Source organism: Chlorocebus sabaeus, chromosome 12, assembly GCF_047675955.1.
Source record: "Chlorocebus sabaeus isolate Y175 chromosome 12, mChlSab1.0.hap1, whole genome shotgun sequence".
Classification (NCBI taxonomy): Eukaryota; Metazoa; Chordata; class Mammalia; order Primates; family Cercopithecidae; genus Chlorocebus; species Chlorocebus sabaeus.
The window spans coordinates 43,509,909-43,522,412 of NC_132915.1; the positions used below are offsets into that span (position 1 = coordinate 43,509,909).

The 12,504-nt window shown below is 35.4% G+C and overlaps 1 protein-coding gene across 13 annotated transcripts in view; it reads right to left on the reverse strand.

Moving 5' to 3' along the window:
- NFIB (nuclear factor I B) overlaps nucleotides 1-12,504 on the reverse strand; it is a 232,447-nt gene that overhangs the window by 66,760 nt on the left and 153,183 nt on the right. For all 13 annotated transcript variants that reach the window (XM_073021603.1, XM_073021605.1, XM_073021599.1 and 10 more), the window contains one exon: nucleotides 5,524-5,592. In XM_073021603.1, the coding sequence (XP_072877704.1) occupies nucleotides 5,524-5,592 (69 nt within the window). The remainder of the gene's footprint in view (nucleotides 1-5,523; nucleotides 5,593-12,504) is intronic.

Below are 12,504 nucleotides of genomic sequence, written 5' to 3' on the forward strand. Positions count from 1 at the left end.
AATGACATTCTTATTTCTGACCTCTATTCAAATGCAATAATCGAGAATCTTCCATGCCTCTGGTCAAAGATAGAGAGAACTTTCTTCACCTTAAGCCTCTAATACCCACCATACAACCTGGGTAGGACTTGAAAACTTGCTCACCTTAGCAACGTTCAAGCTTGGACATTTGAGGCAATCAGATTATAATTACTGGTTACCAATTTCCCTAATCCTATTCCTCAACCTTCTTTACTCACTCCTTTATATTAGTTGACATTACATCTGTCACTCTGCTAGCTACAAAGGCCTTGGAGGAAACAGAATATATGAGTCCTATCACTCAGCAACACCAAACAAGCTGCTTTGCACTACTTAGGCTCTCAAAAATCAAATCATTGTCAAATAAACATAGAACCATTTCACACAAAAAAAATAGCAAAAATTATTATTCACAGCCTCCTAGTTAGAATATAATAATAATTATTAATATCACGACTTCTAATCCACTCAAATAGTAATGTTGATATTATTATAGAATAATAATTTTTGGTTTGTAACACAAAGGATAAATGCTTCAGGTGATGGATACCCCATTTACCCTGATGTGATTATTATGCATTGTATGTCTTTATCAAAATATCTCACGATATTTTGTATAATTACATCTGTTCAAATTTGTTTAATTTAATTTTAGAGATCGTGAACAAATCTGTGAGGCAGCATATTGTGTTAGAATCAGCAGAGTCTTGAGAGATAAATAGCCTTTTAGTTTAAACTCCCTCTGTACTTATAAGCTATGTGCCCTAGTTTCCTAACTGTAAAATGGGAGTAATAACAACCTGACACGTATGATTATTTTGAGGATGAAATGAAACAGGTAGTGATAAGAGCCTAGAATTGTGCCTAGTGTATAACAGGTGCTCAACGATTGTGAGTTCCCCTCCTTCTTTGCTTTCTCCTCCAAACTTCTTCCCTGGTAGACAGGAATGGTTAGCAAAGATGAACAGTTCAAACTTGTTAAAAGCAGAGGAAGAGGTATAAATGAACCTGTCTGCTGAAAATATGTTCATTCAACAAATTATTGACTGTGTCCATTGCTGGCAGGTGTTGGCTGCAATGAGTACAAAATAGTCTCATATATTGCCCTTAATAAAAACATTGGGCAACAAGCTGGGTAAGTAAAACATTCATGAGAAACATATAAATACCAAAACAGATGAAAATGAAACTGTCCAAATTAATGACATGATCCAAAACTGCTGTAGAATTTCAAGGGAAAAATAATCCAATAGCAGCATGAACTGTCCAAGAAGTCTGAGAAAAGCCATGGCTGGCACTGGACTTTGGAGAATGAGTAAGAGATTAGAGGAAGGTCATTCTAAACAGGGACTGCTGCAGAAGTAAAATCACAGGTAGAGACAATGTGCAAAGTGGAGACCAGGCAGGTCGGTGTCAAAGAACTGCTTAAGAACAGTTTCTATTTCTTTACCTGTCTTAATCAGCCCTTCAAAAGCTCAAATGAAAGTGCACTCTGGGGCTTTGCAACAAAATTCTAGAGCCCCTGAGATTCACTCTAAGCATACGTGGTCTACTTAATCGCCTCCTGCCTCCCAATTGCCTCAAGTTGAGTATAAAATTCCAAAGAGACTGCAGATTGTTATGGAATTTTTCTTACCCATCATTTTTAATGAATATTCTAAATGTGTTCACTATCCTTCGAATTGTATTTTAATATTAGGCAGGCTAAGATTAACTTAAAATATTTTTAAGAAAGGAAATTAGGAGGTACAAGCTTTATCACAGAGAAGTGACCAAGGAACACAAAAGGAACAGCTCTCTTTCCCGACTAAAACTTAAATACATCAGTATATACATGATTCGTATCAGCTCCAAACTTCTGGAGTATCTATTGGCCTTCTGATAGATTGTTCATGTTATATAATACACTGTAACATCCTTTACACGGAAAATATTTGTATCCAATGAGTAACTATGCCTGATGGCTTGAATTATTTGGACAGCTAAAATGTAGCTATGTCTGTTGTGGCTTGAGGCACACCAAAGGTTAAAAAAAAGTGAGGTAAGAAATCCCACAGTAACCACATGTTTTATAATTTATTATTAGAACCATGTTCTATATGACACTGGAAGTGGGGTACATGCTAGAAGGAGGTATTTCAGGGGCTCAATTGAAGTAAACAATCTGTCTGGCTTCCCATCACAGTAATGGATACAATCCTAGACCTGAGTTACTAACAGGAAACTTAGAGGTTCTCCCTTATATAAACTATTTTCAATTTATTAAGCTCATACAATATTTAGGCAAAGATTTATAGTTTCTATTGAATACATATGGCTCCATAGTTAACATAATTTGCTTACCCATAAATCAACTAGATGTAATTTGTAGTAAATGATAATTTTAAAATCTTCAGAAATTTTGTTTTTTTCTAAATTTTGTTCCAGAAGGATTACTCCAGAGTGTCAAGACAGCAATAAAAACGACAAATATAGCATGTTCTCACTCATACATGGGAGCTTAAAAAGTTGATCTCATGGAAGGGGTTGTCAGAGGTGGGGGAGGGTGGGGAGGTGGGGAGATGAAGAGAGATTGGTTAATGGGTAAAAACATACAGTTGTAATAGATAGAAAGAATAATTTGCAATATTTGATAGCACAGCAGGGTGACTATAGTTAACAATATACCACATATTTCAAAATAGCAAGAAAAGAAGATTTGAAACATTCCCAACATGAAGAAATGACAAATGTTTGAGATGACAGATATCCTAAATAGCCTGATTTAATCATTATACATTGTATGCATGGATCCAAAGATCACATGGATTCCATAAATATGTACACATATTATGTTTTAATTTTGTAAAGATAGCAATAAAATAATTTGTCTACAGATTTATGCATGAGCACTGTAAAAATTTAGTATGTATTATGACACTAAATGGGAGATTACAGAAAGGAAAGTAGATTAACAATAAACATGGCCAAAGCACTAAAACAACACACATGGAATTACTTAATGACAAAGAGAGTGTGTGAGAACAGCAAGTCTCAGTCAGATATTCCTGTTTAAGAGCCTCTGGAAGAACTTACATCAGATGCAAAGATCAGTGTTAGCTCCTCTCCCAGGGAGCTACAAGAAGGCTGAAAGCTGCAAATCATGTTTAAGAGGTTGCCAATATCCTCTTAGAAATGAAGCACCAAAGAACCTCAGATTCTAAGGGTTAGAAGCCAACCTTTAATCTCCTTTATTGTTCTCCTCACTCCAAAAGCTGATCCTAAATCAACTTTTAAGATGGAGATAATATCATTCAACAGAGAGCTCACTATCCTAATGCTGAATAGCTTCATTAGCTAAAGTCAACATACACATCAGTGGGTCGTATGATTGTAAAACCCTGGAGGACTGAAAACACTAGAATACTGTAAACCCTCAAGAAGTCAGAATTTGTGATACACACTTAAGTACTGTGCTGAAGTTTATGTTTACTTAGCAAGCCTTTATTTCATAAATAATGAAGTTTAATTGTGTAAACAAAGATTATGATGTGGCTACATTAAAACACTTAGGAGGATAACTTATCAGGCCTTTCAGAGACACCTATTTACATATGGAGGAGAAAATAAATGTTTGCTGAATAAATTATCTAATGAATATAGATAATTAATGTGCTAATTACAAATCAGTAATGTTTGTTATAACAAATAACCTAAAAATCTCCAGGATATGACTTTATAAGTTAAGAATGAATGAATGAAGTATATTAAATTTACCTTGGTTTTAAACTGTTCTAGAAAGATAATTTTCATCTTTAATGTTTGAAATTCAGATTTTTCAAAATATCTGTCTGGGCTTTTGAAGGTTCTAATGTAGTTCTCCTTTGACAGTCCTTAGCATAGTATTACCTATAATGAGGTACTAAATAAATATTTTCTGACAGCTGACTCTACTGTCCTTCTCCTAAGAAGGATGAAAATACACCACTGAACTTGAACTCAGAGAAGTACGAATTTAAGCAAATAATTTCATAAGCCTCCTAACTGTAGCAGCATAAGCCTTTCTGCTAAAGAACAGTATGGGGAAAACACACACACCCCTTCAGGTATCCCCTGTCTTACCTGATGCTACAAAGTGCTACTGATAAGTCAGGTATATTTCTTCCCAAATTAACAGCGAAAACTTTCAAATGTTGGAGACCTTTGGATATCACATATTCATCTGGAAAAACACATTAAGGCACATTGCCTTGGACAATCTCCTTGCCCATCCAATACATATGCTGGGGCTACCGGAATACAGGAAATTTGTGTTTCTTCTCCTACATTGTCACCAAGTAAAAAGACCCATGAGACAAGTCTTTTGGGTATACATTTATCTACCCCAGAATTATACCAGAAAGGATAAACTACTTATGGTCTTAAACGTTCATGTATATCACTCCCTGCTATACATGCTATTTGCACTGTTCACTTTAGAAATGTGAGCTATTTGAGGAACTATGGTTCAAAAGCCAGTCAGTGATAGCTTGGAGATTCCTTTGCTGAACAACAAGACTTTAAAACACTGCTTATTCTTATCCTCAGTACCTCGCTTACTCTGTTCTTTCTGGATCATCATAATTCTTATTCATGACCTCTAAATTTGACCCAAATGAGAAACACAACTTAGGCAAGTTTCAGAGTGTGACTACATCATCTGAATAACATCATTTCAAAGTGTGATGCATTCTATCAAAATGTCAGGTGAAAATATATCCTTCAAAGTCACATAAATAAGCTAAATCAGTGAAGGGAGTATGAAGAAAGGAGTCACCTCCTTTAACATAATTAGTACATACAGATCTGCATCTTGGATATGTTTGTACATGCTAGTAATAAGTAAAAGAGTTAATCAAGGTAACGTCCCCTTTGCTTAGGTACCCTGCCAGGTGAGCTTACCCTAGAAAAATCTGATTCAGCCTGCCAAGAATGGTGTCTCAGGTGAAGTGGCCAGTTAAAACAATTGGACATTGTTTTGGATAACAATGCTTTCTATCTATATCCAACTACAATCTGCAAAGTTAATTTCTGCATCCCTCTACACTCTGCATGCTAGTGTGTACATCCTGTACATCTCCAACCCCCACCAAAATGTTAGTAAAATGAAAAAGCACTTATCTACAGGAAACTTATGTGGGTTATCATAACAACATAGAGTACATTTAATTAACCACACTTCCTTTGGTATAAATGGCCATCTATGGTCATGCAGAGAACAGTGAATTAAATGAATACCAGTAACATGGCAATCAGAAAAAACTCAAAATTATTTTTGCACAACAAAAAGTTTTGATGATTTCAATGCAAACATTTTAGAAAATCAAGCAAAATATATTGTTATTATTTCATCAAAAGTTTTAAGATTTTAAAATTCAAATGTTCCTAATATGTGGTCACTCTTTACACTATATTTAAGGTTCAAAATATAAAGTATTTTAAATCATATTGCATGCTTAAGTAGTAAGAAAACAATTTACTTACTTCTGGATACTCTTACAAGTTCTGATACATTGAAGACTCCAGATTTTACAAAACTATCCTCAAGGTATCCTAAAAATAAACATTAAAGGAAAAATGATCAACATAAGCAGACAGCAAAATAAATGATAACGCACTAGAATTTCAGTGTTTTAAAGCCAAAGGTTTGAACAAAAACCAGATATGCTTACAATAAGGACTTTAAAAAATAACTCTTATGAATGCAAATTAGGTTTGTTTAAACAAAAATAAAAAGTTTAGGTAACAAATAATCTCTTAGGAAAACTTTTTCTTCCCTTTGTAAACGTACAGTGTTATTGATGCGGTTTGATTTGCCATGGCCCATGCATACAGAATGGTCTGTGGGCTCTCAGTGAATGCTTTTGACTCAGTAGCACCTGGTAGACTAAAGTGAAAAATGAAAAGAAGAAAAAGGAAACCACAACCACAATTAGCACCTTGCTGGAATAACGTCAAAGATCTCTTAAAACCACTGTTCTTTTGTAAAACCTTCTCTGATTAAAGAAAAGTGAGCTGCTATTACCAGCACCCCCACCCTCGTTCCAGGGTCACTAATAACATAAAAAAGCAGAACTTGTATATACAGCAAATACAGAACTTTGCATTGACCTATTTCTGGGCATCTTTAATATACGTTGCACAATTTCACTGCTTTCCTCACCCTTGCTACTATTCCACTGGACTCCTTTTATTTCAAGAATCAGACACCTTTTCTGGCAAATGGTTGTGAATCCAGGCCTCTGGGAATGCCACATGACCCTTAAGTCACACCTGGACAGAGTGCACAGTGGCCATGGAGCCTGCTTATTAGCTGGTCTAACTATGTCCAAAACTAGAGACGAGAACTCCCACAAATGGCAGTAACCCTGCACCCAGTCCACCCCATTCTCATTCATGTTAAGGGGGTGTAATGAGTGTGTGTAAGGAGGGAGGGAATACCTTATGGGGGGATGTTATAGCCTAATTGCTTCTGTCCTAGGGAGAGAATAAGTTTGAAAATCCTCAGAACTGAAATACTTCTGAGAAACAAACAAACAAAACTAAATTCTAAGGACTGGCAATTTGACTGGATTTTATATAAAGCTTTAGAGCTGACCAAGGAATTAGATTCAGTTCAGAGATGTGAGGCTTGGGTAGTGTAGCAACGTGAAGCACTGAAATCAAAGAGCTGGGATTTGAATTCTGGCCACGGATTACCAGTTATGAAGTCTCGGGTAGGTTGTTAGTCCTCTTTTTGCCTCAGATTCCTCACTTACAAATTAGAGACAACAAAAATCACCTATCTTACAGAGCTGTTACTAAGGGAGATAAAAATATAAACCCCATGGTAAACACTGGTTAAAATGTTACCAATAAATTAAGATGGGCCAGTGGAACCTGCGATCAGCCATATACCGAATTATGCACACTGGCCTCCAGACAGTCCAAAATGATCCGTAAATCTTTATTCAGAAAATTTACCAGAACAAAAGGCACCACACTGCTTTTCAACCATACATAGCATGAAAAGACAGAAAATCATTCAATTAGCATATATGTTTCACTGCTGTGAACTGAGGAGCCATTGATGTTTGACATCCACCCACCCACCTTCTTTAGAAACAGAATGAAAGAAGGAGTGAGAGGAAATTGTAAGATCTCAGTAGGGGATAAAACAGGTGCCACGTTAAGTCATTACTCTAAAAAATATACATACATTTTTAAGAGTGTTATAACAAAATGTCCCAATTTAATGCACTTCTATTTTAAGAAACTCTTACTTCTTGAGCAATTAATTCTCATTTCAGTAATTATTGAGAAACTTCTATGTAACAGTCACTGGACAAGGTGCTAAAAGTCATGAATACAAAAAAAGGACATTGACTGTCTTGCCGGTTGGGGAAAGAGATATTTTTGACTCTTCTGGATCACTGTAACTTACCATCATATAGAAAGATTTCTGTTGCTTTTGCTATTGCTTATAGTTCATTATATTTTATGTTATATAGGGTAAACTTAATAAAGTAAATATATTAAGTACAAAACCCTTCTTTATCTTGGGAGGCCGTGATGCGTGGATCACAAGGTCAGGAGTTTGAGACCAGCCTGGCCGATATGGTGAAACCCCATCTCGACTAAAAATACAAAAATTAGCCAGGCTTGGTGGCGGGCACCTGTAGTCTCAGCTACTCGGGAGGCTGAGGCAGGAGAATCGCTTGAACCCAGAAGGCGAAGGTTGTAGTGAGCCGAGAGGAGCCACTGCACTCCGGCCTAGGCAACATAGCAAGACTCCATCGCAAAAAAACAAAACAAAACAAAAAAAACACCTCCTTTATCATGACCACAGCTCATATACTCAACTAGTCACAGAAGATTATTTTTCATCACCCAATTGTACGCTGTAAATGCCTACCTTCATATCTTCCTCCTGCAGTTCCCTGCAATGAGACGGTCCTCTTTCTACATACTCTAGTCTCATCCTTCAAAATCCAACCCAACCACCACCCACTCTGTAAACTGCTCCTCCACCTCCTTCTCCCACCCAGTGGCCCAGCCAGAAATCTCTTTCCTCTGTACTTGCATAGCTCCTAGTTTGGACTAATTTTATACTTTGTACTTTCAGATTTTCTGAGAGATCTGTTTTCAAGTCTTGCAGTCATTGCTGGATTATCAGCTCCTTTAGTTAGGGAAGTGACTGGGTTTTGTTCATCTCTTTATCTTCCTTAATGACTAACTCATTGCCTATATATAGAGTAAGTACTAAACACAGAACAAAATTCTAAAATTCAACTTTAAAAACAGGGTCACACATTAACATCTTAGTCATTTTATTACAGTGTAGATACAGATGGTTTAAGATTCATGGATAATTATACTAACTTTTGTTATTCCCTAGAACTTATTTGCTGAAGAGTGTATTTAGGCTTTCGGGTCACATGAGAAAGAGTAATGATTAGGGTCAGATTATATCTCTTACTTTGTTGTGTACTAATGTGTAATGTTAGGCACTTATACAAAGTAAAAACCAAGGAACTGGAAGTGTTTAAATAGTAAGAGCCACAAAATACTTGTTAAATAAATCGATGAATAAGTGATGAACATTTCAATGTGTTTACATAAACTGTATCAGATGTAATACATAATAACATTGCAATATGTATGTGTAATCTGAAGTTCATTTCCTTATTACTCCAATGAGGAGTCAGAGATCCATTTGCTCCTAAGTCATAACCATTAAGATGGACTGGGGTGTGAACCTGCTGGAAGCCAAATCACGAAGAAGGGATGAGCAAGCTCAAGGCCAATTCTAACAGTGGGAAGACAGTCAGGCAGTCAAACATAGACAATACAATGACTATTGTAGCTATTCACAGAAAAAAAGAAGACAATTCAGAATGTAGCAGGGTGTTTCTCCACTCCTCACCCCCAACTCCCCAGGTTCTAAGAAATTGGAATCTACAGAAACAATGGAAAGAGGTAGTTTACGGAAACTATGAAAAGCATTGGAAATATATCAGAACTTCTTTGGAACCTACTGGATAAAATGCAAAACACCACACACGTCCCATTGGGCTCTACTCCTGCATGGAGCCCAGTGAGACTTTAGTGGAGGAAGGTTTCTTCAGGATGAGTGGTGATGCCTATTAACCATGTACCTGTGGGAACAGGGACAGGTGAGAATCAGGCAAGAGGGATAGTCTGGGAGGAGCACCTGAACCAGATGGCTGCCACCTTCATACATCTCTGCAGGCAGCACAGCCTTTGCAATGGACAGACATTACCCAAGACACAGTAGAGTGAAAAAGAAATCATGGATGAAATAGTACTCAGATACTTAAAATAGTACTTGGATACCTACTAGTGCTTACTCATTAGCATACAGAAGACAATACTTGAGGGCTATGGCAAAATAATCGGGAGGATTTTGCAATGAGTCAGGGGTCCTGCAGTAGGATAAGGGGTGAGACTCAGCAAAATGTCAGGTTATCTGCTGCTAACATAACCCCATCTGTAACCTCCAGGGTACTGGGGCCTTTCAGGAACATGTTTTTCCCGTTTCACAGACCACCGTAAATCGAAATAGCTGATACAACAGCTAAAGATCTTAAAGCAATTTGGAGACATTCATAGAGTAAATTCCCTTCGTCTACCAAAGGAAATATGAGCATCTCTGAGGCAGAGCAGCTGCTTAATGGTTACAGAGCAATATTACACAACAGCTTAATCCAGGAAGAAAAGAACAACTCTGCGTTTGTGTGAGGCTGTATTTACACTACATGTGTGCTTTTTAAAAAAATAAAATTGAGTAGGAAATAAAGACTTCTACAAACTGAAAAGTCTCAAAGGCAATATCAAATTATATTATTTTACTTCTTTTTTATTTTTCTCTGACAAAAGCAACAGTAAATCACTACTCAGAAGTTAATATACTGTTTAACCTCCTTTACAAACAATAACAGAGGGACACAATGGCATATCTAACTGTTAATATCTCAAATTATAATCAGCACCATTTGAATGTTAAACAACATTTACATAGAAAATCCAAAGGAAGACTGATAATGCTCATTTTTACAGTCTACTGTGTTCTATTCTTGAAATTAAAAAAAAAGAAGCCACAGAAAGCAGTTATTAAATTCATGAAAGCTGTCTTCAAGTATTTGAAGGACTATTAATGTAGATGGTGGATTTGACTTATTCTACATAGTTCCAGGAGCTGTTTTTTGGCTCAATAAACAGATTTGTCATTCAATGGGAACAGGCCTAAAAATTTTGCAAAGGTAACATAACCAATATATTCCCAACTACTGTGTTGACCTTCACAGGTAGGCATTAACTTCACATTCACAATTATCTTATAAAATATGTCGTATTAGTGGTGTTGCCATTTTATAGATGAGGAAACTTTTATCTTACAGAGATAGTTTCTCAGTGGCTATAAAGACTCCCACTGGATATAAAAATTCTTCCTTTGTGAAGGAAATCCCCCCCCCCAAAAAAAACAGAAAAAAAGAAAAAAGCACCTCAAAAGCCATTGCAAGCCTCAAATTCTCCCTTCTTATACAGCTGTTTTCCTATGTTAATTTTCTTGCATTGTTAGTTTTCTTGCATTGTTCATTTGGAGAACAAACAGGTGGATATAAGACATCTATAGGCTTTTTCCAGCCCTATGATTGCAATTGTTCACTTTCTGCAGCAGAGTTTAAAAGAAGGCTTAATTCTTTTTGTAAAGGGACAAGAAGAGATTACTTTATACTAGCTCTTTGCCAGCTCTTTGCCAGTCTTCATATAACTTCAGATACCACAACTAACCCATTAGTAATTTTCTGGTGGTGGTGTTTATGAAACATAGCTCTATCTTCAGTTTCTCAACTGACTTGAAGTATCCATGGTTAAAGTTTGAAACAGTGATTATAAAATAGAAATATTAATCATTGCAAAGATAGTGATTTTCTTCAGAGAGATTAAATCTCAGCCTATAGTCCAGGTTGACATTCTAATATTAATTTACAATTAAGTATATCTCTCAATATGAAATGTAAACCCATGATGATGATTTATGTGATCTGGGAGGGAGTCAGAAATTTTCCAACTGTAACACACTCTGATAGTGCTATATTTTTTCCATATTTCCTTCCAGTCCTTTAAACTTTTTCCTGCATATATATATAAATAAAATATGTGTGTGTTTATAAAATCAATATCAAATTTAAATACACTTGTATCCAGCTTTTTTCCTATTAATGTTGTATCTATCCTTTTAGATAAAGTTTTTCAAAAGCATGATTTTTATGACTATACATTGCATGGCTGTATCATACTTTATATTAACCATTCCATTGTTTGGCATTTTAGGTTATTTCCCAATTTTTAAAACACAATAAACAAACAGCACTGTAATTAACATCCTAATACACAAATCTTTGTCAGCAATTCTCATGATTTCCTTAGGCTGGAGTTCCCAGAATTAGAATTACGGGGTCAAAGAACATAAACTCTTTTAAAACTCGTGGTAAAAACTGTCAAGCAGCTTTCTACAAAGTTGTTTTGCCGACTTATACCCCTTAGGGCAAGCTGTGAGCATGTCCATCTCACAATTCTGCTGCCAGAATTACATATTAGTAGGGATTTATTTTTAACTGTGGCAAGTTGATAGGGAAAAAAGGTCATTACATTAATGTTACAACTTTTATTTTATTTTAATAAAATGGACTCATTTCAGATATATGTGCATATTTCTTTCAACAGAACATTAAAAAACAGAACATTTGAAAAAAAAATCAGAACGTTCATAAATACACAAACATTAAAAATATGTAAAATAGAAATTGTGCTAGCAGGAATTTTTTTCCTAATATCAATGAGATTGCATCTACAGTTTCACAATTCATAATGTTGGCTATGAATTTATCACTGATTTTTTCTCATTATCTGAAAAAGTACTCACTTATTCCTAGTTTTCTCAGATTTTTAAAAAGTTTTCTGATGAGAATGGCTATTGAATATGAATATTTTCAAATTCTTTTTTGGCATTAGTAGAGATTATCCGTTTTTTTTCTAACAACATTTATTGGTGTTATATATTACTGGACTCTTAGATTTAAGTATCTTTACTTATCCATGGAAGATAGTTCTTTTAATTTACTGTTGAACTAGTTTTCTCAGCTTCTTCTAATATTTCTACAGGTAGTTGGAAAACTTCTATGGAAACTTTTGTATTTTATTGGTCAAGTTTTTATACCAGGAATATATACATGCTTCATATAATGGTTTTGATGATGGTCCAACATGTTTTATGCTCTGGAACAAAACAAAATATTATTTCATAAAAAGTTCTTGAATGTTTGGAAAATTTTACTAGTAATATCATCTTCCTTGAATCTGTTGCAGAGAAGACTGTTAGATAACTCTGAATCGTGAATACTAGTCTAATCTTTTGCTTTCTAATGTTGAGATAATTTTATTATATATTTTCCAAAAAAA